This window comes from Filicampus tigris, chromosome 13 (genome assembly GCF_054856515.1).
Source record: "Filicampus tigris isolate MCC_2025a chromosome 13, RoL_Ftig_1.0, whole genome shotgun sequence".
Taxonomy (NCBI): Eukaryota; Metazoa; Chordata; class Actinopteri; order Syngnathiformes; family Syngnathidae; genus Filicampus; species Filicampus tigris.
The window spans coordinates 9,779,978-9,805,525 of record NC_141229.1 but is presented as its reverse complement, the minus strand read 5'-3'; the positions used below and the strand labels follow the sequence as shown (position 1 = coordinate 9,805,525).

General features: G+C 39.2%; 1 protein-coding gene and 1 long non-coding RNA gene across 2 annotated transcripts; one reads left to right on the top strand and one right to left on the bottom strand.

Moving 5' to 3' along the window:
- Window positions 1-4,549: 4,549 nt before the first annotated feature.
- prkcha (protein kinase C, eta, a) lies at window positions 4,550-23,094 on the bottom strand. The gene is made up of 14 exons (XM_086048836.1): window positions 22,405-23,094; window positions 17,557-17,620; window positions 15,968-16,121; window positions 15,850-15,884; window positions 15,640-15,713; window positions 14,409-14,538; window positions 14,168-14,304; window positions 13,945-14,073; window positions 13,650-13,823; window positions 11,230-11,384; window positions 9,084-9,222; window positions 7,955-8,143; window positions 5,347-5,493; window positions 4,550-5,246 (listed from the first exon to the last, which is right to left on the bottom strand). The coding sequence occupies exons 1-14, from the start codon at window positions 22,756-22,758 to the stop codon at window positions 5,097-5,099; spliced, it is 2,031 nt and encodes a 676-aa protein (XP_085904962.1). The 5' UTR covers window positions 22,759-23,094; the 3' UTR covers window positions 4,550-5,096.
- On the top strand, window positions 7,867-14,266 carry LOC147137515 (uncharacterized). The gene is made up of 3 exons (XR_015089243.1): window positions 7,867-8,315; window positions 11,256-11,395; window positions 11,627-14,266. It is a non-coding gene; the product is annotated as an uncharacterized LOC147137515 (long non-coding RNA).
- Window positions 23,095-25,548: the final 2,454 nt, after the last annotated feature.

Below are 25,548 nucleotides of genomic sequence, written 5' to 3'. Positions count from 1 at the left end.
CCCTCGTAGACGCGCCCAAGATACTGTGTTCCATCATACAATGAGATCTGAAAGGTTGATTAATCAAGACAGTGCTACTGTGGAGTCACATCTGCTTCACTGGATGGATACGAGGGTCATTTGAAATTTGAAATAATTCATGCAGAAAATTAAGAAATATGCACTTTATTATAATTGCCCTGAGAAACAATGTGACTGTAGCTGTCAAGTGATTCCTAAATGTCATTTCAAATATCAAATGTAGCTCTTGAGCCCCCTGAAATGTTTTTTTCCCTTTGAAGTTCCGTTTTGATAACCAAATTCCAAATATAATAGGGAACTGTTAAAACACACTTTCACGGAATTTTTTGAAATTTGTTTTAATGAGAATAAATAACACTGTACTAAAAAAAATACAGTAATGATATAATTAAATGAAATGTAAAGCATTTACAGACAGACACACATACTGTATGGAGAAGTGTTTCACAAATGACTCAGTCAGCTGCTGCAATATTGGTCATTTTTCGCAACAAATACAGAATATGTGCCTGTTTGTATTGTTCACATTAAACTAAACACACTTTAATTCAGGCATAGCTATTTGATTGTTTTAAATACACAACATGGAATTCTCTTTGTGTTGTATCGTTTTAATGGCAACTTAAACTGGGAGTGACAATAAACAGCCCGAAACCTATGTTGTTGTTGTTGTTTTTAAAAATTGTTCCCTAACTGCCAAACTGCTGCTTGTTGCGACATGAGTTGTTTAGTTGAGTTCACTACCACCAAACAATGCTAGCATCTATAATTTGTGCTTGCATTTCAAAGCACAAAGCAATTTCTAAAAAGAAATTGTATTTTGCTCGTATCTCAAGGCACCACTGTATAGTTCAAAGTATTCTAGCACATGACCAAAGGTGCAATGAGATAATTTATCCCTGAATTATTTTAAACAATTTGTTATTTTACAAATGGGTATAAAACTGGCATCCCTTTCCATTAATCACTGCCCAAGACGTTTTCAGTTTATAAAAGGTTGGTTGGTTTAAACCCACCTTATGTTTTTCTAGGATGTTTTGCTTTTAAATGCTTTGTTGTGGATCAGGAAAAGGAAGACAGCCGCCCCTGACTCCCCTTTGACCTTGCATCCCCTTCTGACGGTGGGAAAATACTGAACCAGATTGCTGTGCTCCACGTGAAGTAGTAAGTGTCCAATGGGAACTTTGACATGTTTGAACACAGCACTCTTAAGACTACTCACTGGCTGCGTTATAAAAATAACTAACTCTGGTATGCCTGTCAATTATCTCAACACATAGTTTACACATTAAAGGTTACCCAATGAACATGTTCTACAATTGTTAGGATTTTACCATTAGCACCGTTCTTTGAAATGTTCAAGTACAGTACAAAGAACCTCTTTCTTTGGTTTTAATGAGAAAAATGATTTTCTGTATTGATTATGTCACCCTTTTTAGATTGCCCACTTGTTAACATAATGCAAGTTGTGTAAAAAAATTAGCAATTTTCTTAATTTACAATTTTCTAAATGAAAAGACGCTTTTTCTCTGCACTGTGTTCCAAATAATTATGCATGTGGGTTTTTAGATATTCTCAGACAAGTTTGATGATTAGTTTTTCAAATAAGTGATTAAGGGGCAAATACTGGATGTTGTCCCACATTATTCAGTTTTTAAGAAAGATCGTTCTGTTGATGTAAAGCGTGGAATAGTCCAATGCCTTGCAAAAGGAATGACAACACTGAACATTTCAGGAAAGCATAAGTGAGATAATTGATGAAAAAAAATGTTTTAAAATGATGTGTGATTGAAAAAACACATTTGTTCCAATAAAACAGCATATGTAAAAAAGCCACGGGTGAGCTGCAAGCAAGTATTTTAAGCTGTTTGTTTGTCTGGAGTCTTAAGAATCTATTAAGTTTAGTCTAGTCTAGTCTAGTTACTAGTCGTGAGCTAGTCCAGATGGATATTGTTCTGGATGGTTGGTTGTTGGCTCCCATGTTCCACCAATGCTGCAATGTGAGCAAGAGTACAAGTTACTTTTCATACTTTGTTATGTAGCCTTGGCTGGCAATGCCAGAGGTCAAATTGTTCCTGTAGTTCCTGACGAGGTCTACACACACTTAGGTTGGTATTTTGGCCCACTTATCTGCACACATCGTCGCTAGAACTGTGATGTTTGAGGGCAGTCGCTTAGCAACACAGAGTTTCCACTCCCTCCACAGGTTTTTGATTGGGTTGCGGTTTGGAGACTGGCTAGGCCACTCCAGAATCTTGATATGCCTTTTACAGAGCAACTCCTTGGTTTTCCTGGATGTGTGCTTTGGATCACTATCACGCTGGAAGATCCAACCACGTTTCATCTTCAATTCTCTGATCGAGGGAAAGAGGTTTTTACCCAAAATGTCACAATACATAGCCCCATTTATCTTGCCATTGATACGGGCCAGTCTTCCTGTCCCTTTTGCAGAAAAGCATCACCAAAGAATGATGTTTCCACCCCCCCATAGTTCACAGTAGGTATGCTCTTGGGATGCAACTCAGCATTCTTCTTCCTCGAAACATGGCAAGTGGTGTTTAAACCAAAAAGTTTAATTTTGGTCTCATTTGACCACATCACATTCTAATATACATATATATATATAAATATATACATATATATACACGTGTATATATATACGTGTATATATATATACACGTATATATATACACTTATATATATACACATGTGTATATATATACGTGTATATATATATACACACGTATATATATACACTTATATATATACACGTGTATATATATACGTGTATATATATACGTGTATATATATATACACGTATATATACGTGTATATATATATACACGTATATATATACACTTATATATACACGTAAATATATACACACATATATATATATACACACATATATATACACATATATATATACATACATATATATATACACACATATATATATACACACATATATATATATATATATATATATAAGCCGAAAGGATGATAACATTATATATATATATATATAATATATACACATATATATACACTTACATATACTATTCATGTAGGAAGTCCAGCAAACAGCAAAACTTATGCCTGCAAAGTTTTTGCCAGTGTGCTTTTTTTAAGGGCAATGCATGTGGAACTGCCCAAATTCAATCAAGCAGGCAGCACACACAGACATGCTGGCAGCCATCAGTTAGTCTCAGTAATGAAATTTGAGACAAGGGTCTTAAATCTCTACTCCCATTTCTACATTACCTGAGGAAAGCTGCCAAAATGGGATCCATGAATGGCTAAACAAAATGTCAGGCCATTTAATCTTGCTCCTCATTCGTTCAACTACCATGTCCCCACCAGCATTGCCACAACACAATGCCCTGAATATTAGTATGCTGTCAATGTCTTACGAACAATACATTACCTTGGATAACATGGATTTTACGGCCAGTCTCAAAAAACCAATGGGGTGGTCAATATGAATAGAAATTCAGCTTTAAAGTTACAGTATTTAAAATGAGTAGATATTGCTGACCTGCGGGAGGGATACGGTCATCAAGTGTCAATAAAGACTGTAGAATCTGAGATAGTTGAACCCCATTGTGTGCTAGTGGGTCCTTCTTGATTATATTGCAGGTGGTGCAAAATGTGCTCACTTGTGAGCAATTTCAGTCCGCTCACAACAAGCAGGTAATGTTGTTGGACAAAGCCATACAATTGCCCCCTAGTAGGGGGTCTAAGATAAACAAATGCAGGCTTCCTCCTTCAAGCTAACAGGAAGTACAGTTGTGCTCAAAAGAGAGGTGAACTCCATATCGCGGCCTGGCTCATCACGAGACGGCAGCATTCTTTAAGAGTATGCCCTTGAACAAAATAGGCTCTCTTTCTTTCTTGTTTAAAAGATTGATTTTGTCTCGCTTGTAAAGGAGCCTATGCTGACAAGCGCCACACTTAAGCATCATTCACCCCTTTCATGTCTTCCTATTTTGATCGAAAGCGGCGGTAATGACGTAGTGTCGCTTCCTGTTTATTCTCACCAGTTCCCACTGAACCCACCAGATGATTAGCCTGTTGCTTTTGGCCAGGACTGCACAGAGAGGTTCGGATTTACAGGTCTGAAAAAGTGCCTATAATGGTCTCCCAGATACTGACTGGCTGCAGTGCCAAATACCTTTTCTTTTTTTTTCTTTTTGGAGCAAGGAAACAGAGAAAGTGAAAGATAGGAGTATCAAATGGATGACTGCAACTTTAAAGCAAAAAGACAGACAAAATAATTCAATAGTTGCCTACGAGTAAAACAAAACGTCACTAGCATGCATCCTGGGTGATCAGACAAATCTATGTCGAAATTTTAAAAAGTTTAAAGATTGTAGTCAGAATGAATCACATGAGCTTTTACCACAAATGAAATCTTGCATCATCCTCAACATGCACGGTAGAGTTTGGAGGGGTGACATGAGTTTGCTAGACTTTGCCTGATAAAATAAATAAATAAATAAAATAGAACACATACACTGTCTCAGTCTACCTTTAACAACATATCTTCATGATTTTATTGAGTAGAGTGCCGGCTTTAAGCTTCAAACTTCAATACAAGATTTTACTTTTATTTACCTAGTGGGAGTGGCTTGGTGGGATTCCCCATCCCCCAGAGTGGTGTGTGTGACAGGAAAAATAAATGATTCCACACACTCAGCCAGTTTGTCATTCTGGGAATTGCTTGAAGTCCAATTTAAAAAAAAAAAAAGGACTCTATGCCCAATTTGTTGAAGCACAACATTAAGTACCAGGTCAACCATAACAATGTGAGCTCATTCAACAGTAGAAAAAATACATATAGTTTGGCAAAAACATGTTAAAAAGAAAGAAAAAATATCTATGTACAAGTCCATCACGCCATATTGTAGTCCAAAATAATGTCATTTGAGAGCACATCCATGTCTGACTGACCGCACACCTTTTTACGCTCATAATATCTGTGGGGATTTTAACAGAGTCACACTGTACGGCCGAAAACCGTCTCGAACAAAGACTGAGAGCGCAGGCCGCTGAGTAGATCAGCGCGTAAGTTCTTAGTTTTCCAGCATGTCGGATGAAGTGTATGAAAAGTCTTCAAACTCATCCTGATTAATGGAGGAGATGTGGACGTCATCGATCGGCGTGAGGGTGGGCTCTTCCCTTGTGAAGTCCGGGTCAAAGTTGTTGACGTCTTCTGGTGTTTTCTGAGAAAAACAGCGGGCATATGTCAAGGTGAGATGATTACAAACCCTGCATTAGGTCTGCTTGGTATTTATGGAGGAGTATGTGTGTTATGTGGCGCACTATCTTGGGCTTGAACGGTGGCTCTATGGCTCTACGATTCAGCATCTCCCAGTCAAGGTTTCTGAAAAAGTCATGGCTGGTCACAGCGATTTCTCCGCCCTCTGATGCCACGCAACCCAGGCGCTCGAGTGGGTTTTTGGTCAGGAACTGTGGATACAGAAGTGAAGATGAACTTACAAAAATGTATGTGGCATCCCACAAAAGGATTCTAGAAATAAGTACTACGTAATAAAGAAAAATGGAATGTGAAATTGTAATCCATCCAAGAAACAACGAGAGTATCTCTCTCTCACTAGAATGCATCTATTTCAGATGGACATATCACCATTTTTAGTAATGCCCAAACTGGAGCTCCTCCAAAATGACATTCAGTAAGTAGGGCCTCCCCTCCCCACTCACAAAAACACACCCAGATTTTTTTCTTGGCACAACCCACAATGCACCAGGTGAAAAAAGTTCAGCTTGTGTCAATAGTAGCGCAACCGTTCCAGCTTCCTGGTGTTGTACACAAGGAAACAATAAAACCATAAATCACAGGTCCAGGTTTGACAGCTGCTCAGGGGTGTGGTCAGAAATGAAAGACAACTTTGTTTTGATTTGCCTTCGGGAAAAAAAGCTAACAAGCAAATGTATTTTGGAGAAGGCTTTGTCTTGGCTTGAGATAAGGTGCACATCTTAAGGCTGGCAATGACATTCACAAAACTAATGAGCCTTTGACTCCCCAGTGACAGCCACTAGATGAACACCAAGTTGCGAGACAATCTGCAAAAACGGGCATCTCAGTGACAGTCCGTCCGTCACTGACAGACGCGGTTAGTGATGATTACTCTGACGGACGAAAATCCACTTCGGTCACTGCTTAGTCGGTCATTTTTAAAAAGTGGCTCGTCATTCGTCAGCAAAACGGGTGTCCGCCAGTCTGATGGAATGCCCACCTCTGCTAATGTTGAGTAAATTGTTGAGTATTTACTGTTGAAAAGCTGAAATTCTGAGGATTTGGGCAATTTTAATTTGAAAAAAAAGCATCTAAACAATTAAACTTTTTATTTAAAGCGGAAAACAACCCAAACCTATTTTTTTCAAGAATATGTTCCCAGCAGGCCCACTAGTTGAAACACGTCATTCTGATTAATATTGCGTTTGTGGAATATGAGTTAAGCAGCAAAATCCACCCGTTTTTAGCCATCTCAGGGGGCGGCCATTTTGTCACTTCTGTCGACTGAAAGTGACAGCACAACTGCTCAGGGCTCAGATAACGACCAATCACAGCTCAGCTTCAGAAAACAGGTCAGCCATGATTAGTCATTACCTGAGCCCTGAGCAGTTGTGATGTCATTTTCAGTCGACAAGAGTAACAAAATGGCCGCCCCAGGAGATAGCTAAAAACGGGTGGATTAATTCCACCAACGCAATATTTATCAGAATGCCTTGTTTCAACTAGTGCACTTGTATAGAACATCTTGTTGAAAAAAATATGTTTGGGTTGACTTCCCCTTTGAAAAAGACGATTCGATACATGGGGTGTGATTCGGGGACTCAAAGATTTAAATGTAACGATTCCATTCGTCAAATCAAAATTGTTTTTCCAATTCTAATTGTTTTTGGTCCCACCCCTAAAATACCGCATGAATGTTGAAAATGAAGGGATGAGAAACAATTCGGCTAGCCTTATTATGAAAGCACCACGAGTCGTTGCAAAAATGTGTTTAAAAAGCCCCCGCCAGTGTGGTCGATGAAGTGTCAGTTCAGTTTGAGACCACAAACCCTTGGCTACTTGGAGTTCCCCTTGGCTAATTGTCAGATGTGTACAGTAGCCCCCGCGGCCAAACACTCCAGACCATCTTTACTATTATTTAAAATAAAATAACTTTCAGTTATTTTAATTACAAGCCAATCCTTTAAATATTGGCAGCACCCCTTATAGATCCAATAGAACAACGGGAACTGTTTGAACCAGCTTATGGGAGCAAGGAGAACCTTGTGGCGGATCAACTGTCATTATAAATAGAGCAGCACATTCAAAATCCACTCACACTTAAAGCACTTTTTATGTACAGTAGCATGTGACACACAAATGAGCTTAGTGAGTGAGGTGCTTCGTCAAGCATGTTGGAGTAACAACATGGGTTAGGGGGGCAGCAGAGCCAACGAAAGGAGGATGTGGCCACGTTGTATTTATAGCCAGTTAGCCGAGACCGGGCAGTGGACCGTGCCTTAATATAGTTATGTAAGAGTTGGTCCAAACAGCTGGCTGGCAGAGCTCTTGTAAGCCTGTTCGCGACACTGCAGTCTGTGTCTCAGTCAGTCTGAAGCGTGACACATAATAAAGCCAACAAAGTAGAACAAAGCCCATTTCAATTTTAACTCAGGAATGTGGCAAATTGATCATTTTGTTAATGATCACAGCTTAATGCCTTTCCCTGTGCAACGCAGGACACAAACCAAGTGAGAAATTGATTTTCTCTATCATTAGTTGCGCGCGGGAAAACTTCAGAGTCCAACAGACGCAATCAGAGCAGATTAAACGCCTGCCAAGGACAGAAAGTGACTGACATCCAGATTTAAGGCTTGTTGTGCCTTTTAAAGCAAAGAGTAAATAAAGGCTCACAGCTTTGAGGATATCCACGGACTCGACACTGAGCCAAGGGGCATAAGCGATCTCTTCATTGAGGATGGCCTCAAACAGGTCGTCTTCATTTTCGGCCTCAAAGGGCGCATGGCCCTGCAGCATCTCGTACAGGAGCACGCCCAGCGCCCACCAATCAACAGAGGCTCCATATACCATCTCCTGAAGGATCTGTGAAAAAAATGCCACGTGACGGCAGACAACATTAATGATCGCGGGCAAGAGAGCCTTACAGGAAATGCGAGGTGCATCAGATGGATGTTTTGTCCATGCCTGTGAGGAGGAATCATTAAATGGATCCTGCATTGCTTTTTTTTTGTGCAAATTGCCAGAAGCGGCCAAGGTACTGATTCAACTCGTCAATTATTTACAATATCTCTTTGTGATAACTTGGAACAATGGGGAAAAATGCAGACAAAATAGTTTAAATTTCATCGTACTCGAACTGAAAATATACGGGATATTTTTTTAAATGCTAGCTAGCGTTGTTTCAGGCTTTTATGCCATCAAAACGTGTTCCCACAGCTTTGCTAACATGAACTCTAATTGTATCATTTTCTTTGCTAATGCCAAATTTGACCCCAAAAATGACGATTGAATAATTGATGCTAACTACTGGAAGAATAAACCCCACAGTGTGACTTTTCAGATTAGATGCAGATTATTTGAACATTAGAAGATGGTGGTTTTTTTAGGCTGGCACAAGAAAAAGCATTCGCCACAAATCTTTCTTGTCGCCGACATCGTCAAACAATTATCTTGAATAAGGCCCTGCATGTTGAGGATTGTGAATGACCATGTTTCACGTTAGATCATCTAATAAGCAATTTTTCATGTTTAAGGTGATGTTTTAAAAAAAATACCCTCCATTTCAAGAAGACCAAACATGCTAAGGTTAATGAAAGTTCTACCAAAGTAGATATGAACTGCACTGATTGACGTTTGACCCCAAGCCAAGGTTTGCTGGCTTCCAGTGAGTCATGAGGGAGTCTGTTTTTGTTGGAAGGGGGAGGGCCTTGCATGTGACCATATGAACTCATGTGTGTGACAAAAAGCCATCAGCCATGTCTGCCTATCTGTCTCTTAAAAACTTCGATAAGTCTGGACTGACCTCTGGTGCGATGTAATCAGGGGTGCCGCAGAATGTTCTCGCTCCGATGCCTTCAAATATGCCTTCTTTGCACATGCCGAAGTCTGCCAGTTTACAGTGGCCATCCTTGTCAAGGAGAACATTATCCAGCTTTAGATCCCTGAAAGGCAACATAAACAAACAGAACATTGAAAAATCAAAGTGTTTGCTTTGTGGCACTATCATCTTTCTGCTGCAGACGGATCAATGTGTGAGAGTGAGTGGCTGGAAGCCAGCCAGGGATCAAAAGCCAACAGACAGCCAACGCGTCAAAATCTGTAGCGGGGTTGGAAGGCGGGGAGGAAAGATTGTTTGAGGGCTGATTGTCTGACCATCATATGAGAGAAGCATTTATCATTCAGATGACCAGCATCCACACAGCTAAAAAGAGAAAACAACACTCTGTTGATTGATTTATTTCCCAATCGAGAAGGACCAAATAAAGCTTAAAGTCACAATTTTGCTGCATGTAAAAGCATGTTGTAAGATTAAAACCTCAATGTCGTTTTTGATTGACACTGAGAGAAGAAGTCAAAATATTGTTCTTTAGGGAAATTATATATATTTTTAAAAAGTGATATAGAACAGGGCTGCAGCATACAGAGCAGTGTTACAAATACACTATGTACCGTATATAGGTTTAGTTATAATATTCATAACAGCTCTCTGCTCTCTATATGATGCAGTGCATCTTGACTCCACTTAAAGGAAGATTAGGAACTGTTGAAGTGCAATAAACACTTGCCAGCAAACAAGATATGCTAATTGCTGCCAGAAAGACCAAAATCCAACCCAATTAATTATTTGAAAGTTGTATGTTAAATTAACAAAAAGACCATCAGTTACCACAACGGCTTGGTGAGATGTATCCGTTTTTTTTTCTTCCCAACTTGCAAGGTCAAAGATGAAGCTGCACTAAATAACATTCCCAAAGGAGTGTGACTAAGAACATGACACAGAAATGGAGATGTGTTTTTTTCCTGATCGCGGGGTTTTTTTCTCTCCCACTGAGCAGCAGATTGTGTAAGAGTCGTAACCTTTTCCAACTGCTTCAATTGAGTTCAGTATTTGCAAGAAAAACCCCAACAGGATTCCTATATCATTCAAGAGACTTCAAGTGTAACGATACCCGAAGCTACAGCAGCCATGAGAGGAACTTCGTAACCCACAACATTGTAGATTGAGAGTGGCCTGGTCTTCTTATCCTGGCCCGATGTGTGTTATTTTGGTTGAAGAATGCGACCTGTGTTTGTCCTCTGCAGACAAGAGGCATTAACATGTGCTGATGGCTGACACAGGAAATATTAGCCTGCTAAATATAACTCAGGTTTCATAGTTAGACCACATGATGCCCTTTATCATCGTGCATTGGCATGAAGCCCTCAGCAAATGTTCGGATTAAGCATACACAGTCAAAATGGAAATACTGTGCGGTTTAGGAGGAGGCTGAGGGTAAACTCACTTTAGCCCCCATAGCAACATGCAAGAAGAGGTAGAAAAGCGTGATTTTTACCCCAAAATTGAATCCTCAGCGATATACTTCATTAATTCATGAAAATTCGATTACAATTATGATTACTACACTCAACCAATAACAAAATTGGCATAATCGTAAAAAACGATTATTAATATTCATTTATATCCAACGCCCTATGTTTGTTTACACAAGGAAATGCACCTTCCCCCCAAAAAAATTATAATAACTAATTTTATCAATTTTGTTTGGTCCAAAAGGAACTTATTTACATTTATTTGTCTTTTTTTTACATTTAAACTTTTTTTACATTTAAAAGATTTCATTTTCAACCTTTTAAAAATGTTGTACCCAGAAATAAATTATCGTTTGAATAATCGTGATTTCAATTATTACCCAAATAACCACGATTAATATTTTTGTTCCATAATCGAGCAGACCTAACTTCATGAGTATAAAATCGCACGATGTAAGAGTAAAAATAGTCTGAATTGATACAACAGAAGACAAGGCACTGTATTATCTTCATATTCTGGGAATATTCTTTCGCAAAATAATTATGTATTCCCTGCAGCTGTGTGTTTTCACGATTCATCATTACTACGTTTTGTAGATGTATGTAGAATTGTTCTTTTACGTGTGCGTCATTCATACCGATAGATGATGCCTTTGCCATGCAGGAACATGAGGGCCGAGGTGATCTCCGCCGTGTAGAAACACGCCCGGGGCTCATCAAATCTTCTGGACTTCTGAATGTGGAACATCAGATCCCCGCCATTTACAAACTCCATCACGAAGAACAGACGATCCTGGATATGACGTGAGGAAATAACATTTGTTTGTGCACGTTACACTCATAGATGCACACGCAGTGGCCCCAGAGAAAAGTTCACGTTATCAGTCACGAGCAGAGTTACTTCAAGGACATGGCGGGCAGCTCATATACTTCACACGGCTGTAATGGATTGCTGTAGAACTAAATGTGGTTTCAAGTTAGTGGGGTGAAAAAGAAATATTGATCAAATCCATAAATCTTTCTTTCTCATTACAGGCTGTGGTAGGTACGTAATGTAGAAATAAAAGCAGGCGGAAGAAAAGTCGGCTGGAGGATGTGATTCACAGGACTGCCTGTAAACGCTTCATCAACTGGTCAGACAGGCAGCAAACGGAGAGCACTGCGGAAAACTTTCAAGTGGTCTGCATTTTTACATTTAATAATGGTTAGGACTAACACAAAATTGTGTTCAGTACTGCTATGTTGACGACACAGCCTGGATTGTACTCTTTTACTGTAGAATATTATTAACAGCTACAATAAGTCACAAAAATTCATATCATGATCACAAATTCACATTTAACCATTAAGCACAAAACAGTTTCGGTATTTTTTTCAATTGAGGTAAAGTATTGATTGTGATAACTGAGCAGTGATTCTCAAAGTGTGATTTGGGTACCACTTGTGGTGTGTGGACTCCCTCTAGTGGTAAGTGAAAGAATTACTGCCCAACTACAGTTCAGTTGTGACATTTGCATTTGCTCTTTAAGAACTTCTTTGGGGGAACTTTTACTTAGGTGTAATTTGTATTAAACTTTAATGTTCAGTACATTTTAAATCAACCATTACTTTGGTAAAGTTTTATTTTCTGTCGTGTTAATGTTTAAACTGCATTATGTTACAGTGGCTTATAACTGATAAAACCTCATCTCGTTATTGATTAACTCTTATGCCTTCTTCACGACTGTATATTAGCGTTGGTCATGATTGGGGTACTTGCAGAGCAAAGTATTTTTTTTTCAAGAGTTACTTGGTGTAAAAGGTTTAAGAACCACCTTGAGCATTTTGTGAAGTAGCTATGAAGAACAAGGGAACTAGTGGAGCTATAAAGTACCAGAACAAACTTGCATCATCAGTCAGTTGTGCATTAATCAAAATGACAATATTTTATCCCTCAGTCCTGAGAGGCGTTAGTATACTAGTAGAGGTAGCACTGTCAGTTAGAGATCAGACCGATTGGAGGATACAATCTGGCATCAAGCAAAATAAATCAGCTAAACCAGTCCAGAAACACCAGATAAATTGTCCACCCAATCAAGTCGTGGTGCCAACGGCACCATTTCACACCAGGATTAATGCTAATTTTTTTACTCATCTTTTCTTCTTAAAAAGTTATTTTTACTGTGGTTGCATTATTTAAACACACTTCACACAAAATGTATCATAATCAGCCGTACTGCTGCTGCATCACAGTTGGCCTTCTTGATCGTGGTGAGCTAACTTAATTGCGAGCAACAACCATCTGTGTCTACTAAAAATATTTTTTTTTAATTGGAGGAGGCCAGTGTTACTTCCTACCACAATTGTGTAATGTTAATTCAAAGTGCACTTGAACACACACACACACTGTACTTTTCCATTCTTGGTTTCAAACAATACATGACGCGGTGCAACAAGAGCCATTTTATGACGCTGCAAATGGGTTCAAGGGAGTGGCGTCAGTGTTAATACTTATCTTAATGCTGCTTTATTTTAAACCTGGGTGAAATAGGGCAGTGGAAGCTCAAACACTGAAAGAAGATTAAGATTGCCAGACTGGAAAAAGGGCTAGGTATAGTCTCCTTACACTCACTTGGACAGGTTGGAAACTGCTGCCACCTGCTAGACAATTAATGTAATACAATAAAGAACTGCGGGAATGAAAACACCTGTAGTAATGTTGCAACGGTGCAAAACATTTGCACACACCAATGAAAGTCCAAAAAAAAGTGTTAAAGTAAGCAACAATATAATAAAAATATTATAAACTAACCTGTTAAAATGTTAACAAATACCACAACACGTTTGCGATGTTGAAGTCAGCATTGAGTACAGCATGTTGTAGAAGTCAATAAACACAGCCATTTTTATGTGCAACGCTATAATCCACCCGAACTAAATATATTAGAACAATTACACAAACAACAAACACACACAACAACAGACAAACTACTACACCACTGTTATTACACAAACAACCACAAGTCTGAGTCTTCCATTACTAAGTAATGTAGTATGTGTGTCTTGTGTCTACACTGACCTGAGTCTGGAAGCAGCAGTATAGCTGTGTGAGGTACGGGTGAACGCTGGCCAGTGACAGCACCCTCTTTTCAGTCATGGTACACTCAACATCATCGTCCTGCAAGATGATGTCTTTTTTCAGCACCTTGACTGCGTAAACCTGATCTTTGTTGTTGAGTCTAGCAAGCATCACCTGCAGATAGAACACACGTATTTATTCGATAATTATTATTATTTTTTTTTTTTTACCTGAAAGGCCATCAAGTCGTTATTGTACACCACATTTATGGTCACCCCTCTCAAGTCTTTCCCACCTTGCCGAAGCTACCCTTGCCGAGCACTTGAAGAAATGTGAAGTCTGAGATCCCATATTGAGGGATCTCTGGCTGACTTTTCACACTCTTCCTCCTTTCAGAGGGCATCTTGGTTTTACCTGAATCCATCTGTAAAGGCAAAGAAGAAAACCCCATTTGTCGAATACCCACCACGATGAAGCAGAATTTGTGTTTACTCGAACAGTTTCGAAAAGTCTCATACTCTTGGGATGTTTCTTTCGGAGAGATCGTCAGCATGTATCCCCATCTCTGCCAGCTTTTTGGCCAGTTCCACAGTGTTGACTCCACAGTTCTGTGCAACGTTGCCTTCGCATCGAATGTGAACATTTAGTTTGCACACTGGAATGAGAAATCGCAGAACCCCAATTCATACCAGGCATATACTTGTATACGGTAGCAGGAACGAGAGACTTTTGCCTGAATCCTGATTTCGGGCATCTTACTTTTGCAGTGTAGGCCCTGCCGGACAAATCCCCACAGCAGCGATCCACAGTGGTTACAGAAAGTGGGCGACTTGTAGTTGTGGATGTTGAACTGGTGAGGGATGTTGATGCTGAAGCCATGGCTCACAGACTGCAAAAGTGACACACTGTGATGTTTAAGAGGTGCTTCCACCATTCTGCATTAAACGTAGTAACACAACTTTTACATTTGAAACTTTCAAGCATAAACCAGAGGAAATGAAGTACATTTTCAAGCTAAAAATATAGTACTGTGGACAGGTGTATGAAATGGTGATTAAATCAAGTTACATTCTATTTCTCGGGCCACCTTAACAAATTGACAGGCGTGTCAAAGTGTCTGCCATCTACTTTATTGTTCATGTACTTTCCATTACCAAGAGAATCAAGTTGGGCACGACCGATTCATCGGCAGGCCGATTAAATCCGCCGATTATGGTCCTTACGACATCGGCCAAAGCAATTGGCCAAATGTCCGATGCTTGCTGATTGATTTTACCTTTATGTACTCTCACCATTTACAGCAACTGTACGCAAGTAATACTGGTTTCATTATGTATTACAAATAGTATCTAGACAATTACCTTTTATTCTTAAATACAGTCAATGGCATTTGTTGATAAGATCATTATATAGACCTATCATGCAAGACAAAGTGAATCTTAATTTCAACAAGCAACATTTAGGTGAACAATGCAAGTTGTGCAAGCAACTGACATTGGATGTCACTATTTTACACAATACCTAAAGTCACGGTTTGTTAAAAAAATATTAAAAACAGTGCAACATAAATCAAACATAAATGTGTTAAATTGGACACAAATGCACCAACATATATAATACAAACACACGTGACAAGGACTAATGTACTTAGAACTTGATTAAATACATTGCGTCATGCAATGCATTCTGGGAACCAAAAAGGGAACCAATTTTTTTGAACACATATATTTACAAATGACCCACACAGTTCGCGAGGAACAGGGACTAGGCTGGCCCGCGAACAGCGAAAATCTGTGTATAATTGCCACCCATTAAAAACGTTGGAGAAAAAAAAAATGTTATGCATTATATCCTTTTTAACACTAAATGGCCTATTAATCAGGCATCTGTTTTTTTTTTTCCGGCCAAAAATAGGCATTGGCCTCCACAAAGCCATATCGGTCAGGCCTTTGAATCAAGTACTGCAAAACACACAAGGGAGTGATGGTACCTGTGACCTCTTCATGAGTGGACACACAGTGACAACTTGTTCGTGGCAGCGCTTGTGAACCACACATGTACACACTAGAGGAGGGGGGGGGGAAGCCAAAATCAATACAATACAATTTTATTCATATAGAGCGCATTTCATAACAGCTAGAGCTGTAACAAAGCACAGAAGCAAAGCTCAACTGTAAGGAGGATAAGAACATATGCTCACCTTGGCACTGGTAGCCCTGCTTTCCAAATACACCCCTGTGACAAAAATCAAGGCAGAACCAAATTAAGATTGAATTCCACGCAGGCAGCGGTGACGTGTGCTTGAGCGACTTGCTCACCAGATGAACTCTTTACAGTGAAAACAGAAGGTGGGCTGGCGAAGGAAAGTGGACATGAACTTGTGCCCGTTGACCTGGTGGACTTTCCGTCGCACGGCCCCCTGACGCTTCCTGGTAAACTCCTTGTGGTTTACCTTCTTCACGATGGCCTCATCTGCAAAAAAGACAAAGCGCACAATCAATTGACACAACAGAAAAGAAGTTCACATAGCCGCATGAGCTAAAATTTCACGTGCATCTTAGTTCCAAACGATGCCCTTTTAATACTTACCAAACTAGTCGTGTCACCCTAAAACAACAATTGTTAAATTTGCATACATGCCTGTTGTCATTCTCTTATGACATAGTAGGATTCCAAGGCAACAATTCCCAACCTGTGCCTTGACGTGTGCCGTAGTAGATTATGTCATTTCACCCATTTGTTCCCAAATGTCTTATTTACTGCAAAATCGTCTTGTTCATCTACTGATGCCAGTAACATATAGTGACAGAAAGTACATTCACCTGTGCATCAATCTATGTCCCTTCACACAACAGAATAGCTTTGTGGTCTGTTAAACAAGCCCAGATGTCAAGACAATGAGTACAATGAGAGAAGATCAGTGTTATTTTAGTGTGTATGCTTTTTGTGAAAATTGCGCCGTGGCATTTTTCAAATAAACTAGGTGAAATATGTGATTCGGCCGAATAAAGGTTGTAAACACTGTTCTTGGGAGCGCAGAGTAGCTGCTCAATCTAAATTGATTCCAAATGTGCAGTCTGGATGACATTTGCTTCCACATTAAAACAGGTGTACGTACCTACATGCACATACTGTAGCAAATGATTGTGTGCTAACCCATTAAAGCCTAAAGCGCCTGGCTCAACAGCTCCCCAAAACCTAAGGTCGTCTTTGGAATTACCCTTGAAAACCTGAAGTTTTCCCAGAAATTCAACACCTACAAAATAATTAATATTTCAGCCCCTGTAGCAGACAGACACATAATTCCAAAGGATTTTGAGACCTTAGACATGTGGCCTGCACACAGGCCCGAGTTTATTCATCTTTACTGTTTCAATCAAAGATGTAAAAATAAAGTGTCAGAAGCATTATTTTTAATTCAAAAAATCAAGTGGTAATTACCATGCTCTATTTTGTTACAAAGACGTCGATATTGTCATTGTCTACAAACATATATCTTAACCATAAATCACGTTCGACTTGTTTTACTGGTTCAAAGGCCACAAGCGCATCGTCTATACTGTATCACTGCCGTTACTCATTTCAAAGCACCCGCGATCGGCGGCGTCCGCCATTATGACTCGAAAGAAATTCAGAACATCCTCTGCGGTCTCGCGACACCGCCACATGTATATTCTGATGCATTTCATTGGTTAAGAAAACAAAAATTGGATAAAAAAAATTTTTTAAAAAAAAGAAAATGACGTATATGCTCTCCAGGCTTTAAGGGTAGAAAGACGCAACAGCGCTCCAGGCTTTAAGGGTAGAAAGACGGTTATGCACTCCCATCCTTAATGGGTTAAAGAAGCCAGCCAAAGTTTAACTTTCTTGGTGGAGATAACAAATGAATGCATTGCGGTGACCTCACCATCTACGAAGGATCCATTGAGCTTAATAAGGACGTAAATGCTGCCTTCAGGCTCCAAGTCCTTCTGCAGACAGAGATACAAACAATTTGTATGGGGATAGCAATTTCGACAAACCACAACACTTTATCTTTGCACTCAGGCATAACAAAATGGAATGTTGGATCAATGTGTGACGTATAAGGTATGTTTGAATGTTTCTGAGGACATTAAGAACAGAAATTGGGTTAGAAAAGTGTGATACATAGAAGAGTTGAGTCCGTGTGGGTGTGGGTAAATGCATACGAGTTCCTGTGGATAGATAATGAGATGGGAATTTAAACACCTTGACAGAAACAAGAAAGCAGGTCAGGCAGGTTGCGCTGGTTGTGGAGGCCTGTTGCTCACCTGTGAGGGATGTCTCACTTAATCATGACGTGTAAAAGGATATACACTTAGAACCAAAAGAGAGAGATTTTTACTGCAGACACCACCACAATAGCGTTAAAAGAAAACAATAAAAATGAGACTGAAGTCGGTAAGGAATTGCAGACAATGACTGCCTGAAGTGTGGAGCACATGGGTATCACCCAGTTGGGAGTTTCCTCCCCGTAGCTGCTTTGACAGGTATTCATTACAGCCACCTTTAGAATTTTCTGTATGGAGGAGTCCAGAGTCCCAATTGTATTTTCAAATTGGCAAGTGAAAATGCAAATTTGAATTTGTCATTACGGGACTCTGGACTTTTTTTTGGAAGTAGGCAGCTCACAAAAGACTTAGTACTTGGTTGTTTCACAATTTCACACTTGATGGGCAGGCTCATTGTAATTATCTATTTGTAAACAATTAGAAAGTGATTTTCCATGTCTCGTTTCATGTTTATACTTAAATCACATCTTGACTGTTTCAATTTTATTTCGTTGGGACAGTGGCAAGAAAATGTCAAATATGTCTTTTACACCTAACAGTTAATGGGATGGTCTTTCTGCTAGCTTGGCCTAAAGTGGTGTCTGTGTTTGCTAAAGCAAAGAACATATACACCCACACCCGGGTGATGCATTTGCGTGCAGTTGAACAGCTTTTTTCCACTTTGACTGAAATACCTCTATCAAATGGAACGGAGACCGACATGCGTGTTGACCAGCACACTTGTAATCTACATTGCTAGCATTTGCTTAAAATATCTATCAGACCAGCACCATCAGAGTAGTTATGCTATCTAAGGTTACAGATGGTGAATAAGAGGGTAGTGGCGTCTAAAAGCTTAACCAGTATGAAAAATGAGGAAGTTTGGGGCTCTTTTTTGTAAGAAGCAGAGAGCCGTTTCAGTCGAGCAAGCAGCAATCACCGCAACGAGGTGCAAAGGAGCATCAAGTGGGCGGCAATGGAAAAAGTCAGGTCGTAATGTCATGGTGATAACAACTTGAATATGAGCACATATTTTGCTTTCCTGTCCTAAATAGAACCCCTTTGTGTTTTGTCTATGACGTGAACACATCAATGGGGCATGCTGATGTCTACGTGTGGGAAAAAAAAAAAGTTGACGAGACAAGCAAACATGGCAGGAAATAAGAGAGAGACCCTTGAAATACTTACATTTTCATCTTAAATTATGCGACTCCGTAATTTTTGTTCCACTAGTGCAATGGATTAACTTCAAAGCTCAAGAACAATTTTTTTCTTTTTGGGGGGTGGGGCGGGGGTAATTTCAAGATATGTGTGGAGTGCTTTAACCAGTTATTAAAAAAGGTTGGTATCGGCCCAGTATCAACACCTGGTATCAGGGCTGCTCGATTATGAAAAAAGTATTAAACATGATTATTTTGGGAATAATGGAAATCACGATTATTCAAACGATCATTTATTTTTTGGGTACAAAACAAGAAAACATTTAAACGTAAAAAATATCAAGACAGATAAATGTAAGTAAGTTGCATTTAGCCCATAAAATGTGTTGTTATAAAATAAAAAGAAAGCTGCAAATATATAAATTCAAGTATGATTTCCTTGTCAAAACAAACAATGCGTTGGATATAAATGCATATTAACAATATTTTTTTTACGATTATGCCAATTTTGTATTCATGGAGTGTAATAATTATCATTTTAATTGAATTTCTATTAATTGCACAACCCTACCTGGTATAGGTAGTCGCCCATCCCTAGTTTTCTTAAAAAAACAATCATTGTTTTAGTCTTAATTCCCACAATTAAAAACATAAAAATGCCTAATTTATCCTTAAGGTCCTCTTGAGTGCTCCGCCTCCCTTCTCACGCACTGGACTATTCCATCTTACTACTATGCATGCATGTGTAGACTTGATTCAGGAAAAAGATAGCAATTAGCAAAACAAACTTGTCAGTGCATTGTGGTTCCAACTTTTTTCATAGTGATACCAAATGTGTGTAGCCGACAACATTTCAAGCTACATGCTCTTGCCAGATGCACGAGCATTGTTGTCAGCGTTAGCCAAGGAGGATGCAGCACACGAACATTAAGCATTCAAAGCTATTGGAATGATAAATTACATTAACATGAACCTGCTATTTATTCTTTAAGAAGGATTTAAGGACTTGATATAGTCCTAAATTGTCTCAAATTCACATTTTTGTTGCTGTTTTTAAACTAGCTCCCCTGCACAATGTTTACAATATGCAAAGTAAAATACCACACGGATGCATCTTGACTGTTAACTGCTAACACTTCTCCCCTTCCCCCACAGAAGCGGTGGGTGTGTTTCAAGTGAAATTCACAAGATGCGTTTGTGGCTTCCGAGTTGATGATGAGGAAGGGTGGGATCAGTGCCGACAAAGTCATACCAGAGCTTACCAGAAATGGGACTTATTGCGACACATATCATCTTGAACAACACTTAATTACACAAATCATGTCATGAAGTAGATGCTAATGTATGTAGCTGAAAGTAACATGACTAATGACTAACAAGGAAATGACCAGGGAAGCATATTTGTATTAAAGAAAAAAAATATGCTGCCTTCTTCATAACATGTCCGTCAGGCATGGTTAACTTCTTTTTACTTATGTATGAGTCAACAATGTGCAACCCTCATGCATTTTTTTTGGGGGGGGGGGTATTATTTAAGTTTACTGCACACTCAGGACACAAAAAATTTTTTTACTCAAAACTACCAAACATTGCACACTTTTTTTAAGATTTTTAAATTCCACTTTCATTAAAATAGGATAAGATAAATTAAGATTAGTACTTGAATTATTGAGTTTGTATTACAAAAAACACACACACAAGATTTCCACAAAATAAAAATAGTGGGTTGAGGGCGCTTTGGTGTTTATTAGAGATGCAATCAATTTTGCAAAACTCAAATGACAACCAAAGTATCATCCTCCTATTACCTATTATATGAAAAAGAAATGGTGGATTTTGTTGTAATGAAATGAATGAAATTCAAATTATTAATCAGGCATTTAAAGGTGTGAAATCTGGAAAATTATGTATATATATTATATGATCATGTTGATGAGGGTGAAATTTGATTAACCCCCGGGCATCCACACAATATTTTGCAATAAATTGTTATGTTGTATCATAAATCACATCATGAGTAAAAAGCACTATGAGTTGTATTTTTGAAATAAACAAAATACATTATTGTTCTTGAAATTATTTTTTTTCCTTGATAAAACACTTTTATTTTTTATAATGTTACTTTTTTTTTGTTTCTTGGAAAAAGGCAACTTTTTCATTTGTATGGTACACATGGTAGGATCATGAGGGGGTCAGAGGAAAAACTGCTGCCCAAGAAGTCTCAGAAAAGCAAAAGTTTCAGAACCATTGGATTAAGAGAATCAAGCAAAAAAAAAAAAAACTTTGATAATGATGTACAGTACTCGGACCGATACCTTCCGCAAATTACAATAAAAGCAAGCAATTGATCTCCACCCAAAAAATTGCCTATATTTATTATCTAAACTGTCAACATACTACAAACTATGGTCAAAAAGCAGTTTAATATCATTTCAAAGTCATCTTACAACATTATCCTGACATACAAAGCTTAACTCTCCGTTGACACTCATATGCACTACATTCTATGTGTACATTTTTGCCATTAAGGTAGTACAGCGAAAATCCTTGAGTAGCTGACGCCCTCCAAGTAGCAATGACACAAGGTGACTGCCAGCTTTGCGGATTTACAGTATTAAACGAAAGAAAGAAAAAACATGGCAGGAGTTATTATGTCTCTATTAAGCCATTGCAACCACAGCTATTGCCACCCTGTTAAACACTTGGTACACTTAATAAATGTCACTTTTAAAGTGCAAAATGGAAAAGTTGCTGCTGCGTTCAGTAATACGTGGAAGCGGTGCGACAGCAGACGCAGATGTCGAAACCTCTTTTTCAAGGGAGTCCTGGCTAAGAGGCAGCAACATGTATATACATAAAATACATTTAAGTTACATATACATATAATATAGTTGCCAAGACCACCGAAGAAGCACGAGAATGCCACTAGATGGCAGCAAAGCACTACTTTTGTCTAGAAGAACCTAATCAACTCACTTCGACATAGTCCTTGACACGAAAATGACAGGATAGCACAAAAGCAACACTTTTGCTGCTTTACCCTGAGCACAAAACAATATAGATAAGCTTTTCTGTACAAAAGATTTCGTTAATACGAACACATTGACAGTAAATTGTTGTAAATTTGACAAGGGGACAAGGGTTTAACACATGAATAGCCCAAAGAAAGCCTCACTGGTGCTACGTCTACTCTTCATTTTGTCTGTAAATAACTTGTGCATATTAATATGCAGCAGGTGATGTATAATTGGCCGCTGATCCAAAAGAGGATGAGTTTGGCTTGACCCCCCTAAGTGTACTCACCCAACCCTCGGAGAACTCGCCCGTGTTGGCGATCGTCGTGAGGTCCGCAAAGCGGATGATGCAATTCGCCACAAAGTCGTCGTATCCGATGGGGGTGTCGTTGAACACGGCCAGCTCGACGTGTTGTCCGTCTCGCACGGAGAAGGAGAAGATCTCGTTGTAGGTCGGCGAGTTGGTTTTCTGTTTGGTGTGAGTTTGACCCACCTTGACGTCGTCCACTTTCAGGACAATGTACGGGTCTATGGTCGTCGAGGCGCTCTTCAAGAAAATCATGGAGTGGCGCCGGGAGACAGTGGTCGGTTTCAGGTCTACCGCCTCCCCGATTCGGAGCTGGATGTGGCCGTAAAACTTCATGCCTGCCACTTGACACGGTTGCAAGTCACAATGGGAAAGAACGAAGTCAACAGAAGGTCTTAAAGGAGGGCTCGTGACGAACAAGAGGGCACTGCTACTGAGTCCATGCTGGGTGCACTTGTTGTAGTTCTGCTTGTTTGAACACTTGACATCCGCCTTCCTCTGCTTTGAGTCTTGAGTGGGCTGGCTCTTCAACAAAAGAAGCCACAACTAACACACGCCGATCAAGACTTATAAGTTCCGCATAACTCTGCACAAAAAAAGAAAACACCTGCCAGGCCTGTGTAGGACGGCCTTCTTGCCATTCTAGTCACGTGGCACCATAGTGCAAAAGGTAGGTGGAAAAAAACATAACAAAAAAACCCACAATTTCCGGATACATCACTTTCGGTTTCCCCCGCCTTACCTGTCCCAAAGTCCTACACCGCCATCTAGCGGACACTCTAACCAGGATGACCACAAATTGAAAGTTTACCCATTTTGTTTTTAATTGCACACACTACAATATTTCATTTAAAGACTGATGTATGCGTGTGTGTGTGTGTGGGTGTGGGTGTGCGTGTGTGGGTGTGTGTGTGTGTGTGTGTTGGGGCAGGGGGGGTTATGTAAGTGCGTGTGAGTTTGCGTGTGTGTGCGTGTGTGCAGTGACGAATATCTATATTTTTGAGTAGGCCTACGTTTTATTCGTTAATAACAAAAATATTAGACGCAACCTTAGAAAATCTTCCCATTTTGGGGTTCAAGTAACGGTATAAATAGAATTTTGAATTATTTGAAGTAGTATTCAGTTTCATACATTTAAGTGATTTTTAAATCATAAAGTGTATAAAAGCTGTATGTAGAAGGTGAGCATCTATGAAAGTGTACAATTTTGTGTCGAGTCAGATTACAATATTAGGTCCAAGTCTTAGGTCTATGAGCTATTGGAAATTTCAGAACACCAGCTAGCATTCACCAATTTTATAGACAAATAATTATAAAACAGCAAATACATTAAAATCAAATTAAAGTATCTAATGGAGCTGTATATTGTTGTGCTAATTATTGAGACTTACTGGCATTTTACTTAGCTTTTCTTTGATAAGAAGAAAATGGGTAATTATTTAGTTGACTGTAATAATTGTTTAAATTGCTGTTGACTGGTCAAAGTTCCCCAAGCTAGGTCTGAATTTGATGAAACCGCTTTCTCCTAGAGTACTCTAACAACAGAAACTCAAACTCAACACAATTGTCACCAAGTACCATTAACATTTCTTGATCAAGAACTGCTTTCGAATGTAACTGTTTTTAAACCTGTTTGCTCTGTTGTTCTTTTGTTTTTGGTCTATGTTGTCTCGACATAATTAAAAAATGGCTCTCGACATTCAAATAAAGGTTTGAACTGAATTGGAAACTTCATGGGAAACTCCATCTCATCTTTCCTTTCATGTGCAATATTTTCGTTTAAATACTTCCTCCAGTTGGTTCCGCGATCAAAGGCTCCCTCTGTTGGCGTTAGACTTGAACTCTGACCCCACTCAGCTAAATGTCAGAAGATGAGAACCATGTCTCTTTCACTTGAGCAGCTGTTCTAAATAAAAAGCTGTGGTGGTACAAAGTATATTAAAGACATCTCTGGTATACTAACCTTTTCGAGAGAAAAAAAAAGGGCAGAGCAGAGAGGCCTTGTAATGATGAATCAGGCTGATTATAAGATGCTTTGACCAACACAGTAACCAGGTTTAACACTTTTTTTTTCTGGTATGGCGTACAGAGTTCCCATATGGAATATATTAGGTAAGGGACAGGAAAAGTGTAACTGCCTCGGACTCGAGCATCTACTTTACTCCACAAACAACTACAGTGCAGCTCAGCCTGGCTAGCGGACATGATGGCTACGATAAACTCCTTTGAAACAATGTCAAAGGAACGTGACTATCCTAGCCGCACAAAAGGATTTAGTAATTGGGTGTTTATATGGCGAAAAAAAACAAGCAGCAAAACGTGAATGAGGGAACACTTTTGACAATGATGCCACATATTTGGGAAGAAAGTAATTTCCTAATTGGCATTTTAAAAGGGAAGTCAAGTCATAAACGTCTTTACAATATTATCTTCTATGCGCCCCCACTTATCAAAATACGTTACTCTGATTAATTTTGCATTTGTGGAATGTGAATTAAGCGGAAAATTCCACCTGTTTTTATCCATCTTAGGGGGCCGCCATTTTGCCTTATAATGCCACTTGCTGAAATTACATCACAGTGCCCAAGGGCCCGGCTTGTAAATGTCACATGACCAAACCCAGAAGACATGTGAAGAACTTGATACTTTTAAGTTTAACTGAATTAATCAAATCAGTACTTCTACTTCTACCAGAGTATTTTATCTGTGTTGACTTCAATCTAAGTACAGAGTGTCAGTACTTTTGTGTGTGTGTGTGTGTGTGTTTATTTATTCTCCATTTGTTTCCTTAATTCCAAGCTATTCAAGATAGGACCGCCACAGCTGTGCAGTTGTGCAATGAAATGCCTTCCATAACTGTCCAGCAGGGAGCAGAAGATGTCCACTGAATATAGTGCCTCTGATTTGATGACGGAGCAACTATTGTATACAGTATTGGACTTTCTCTTCTCCCGTCTCTCTCTCTCTCTCTCTCTCTCTCTCTCTCTCTCTCTCTCTCTCTCTCTCTCTCTCTCTCTCTCTCTCTCTCTCTCTCTCTCTCTCTCTCTCTCTCTCTCTCTCTCGGAGCCACAGCTGACATTTTTACAGTCCAACTTGATTTATTTTGTCTTTGTTGTGCAGACATTC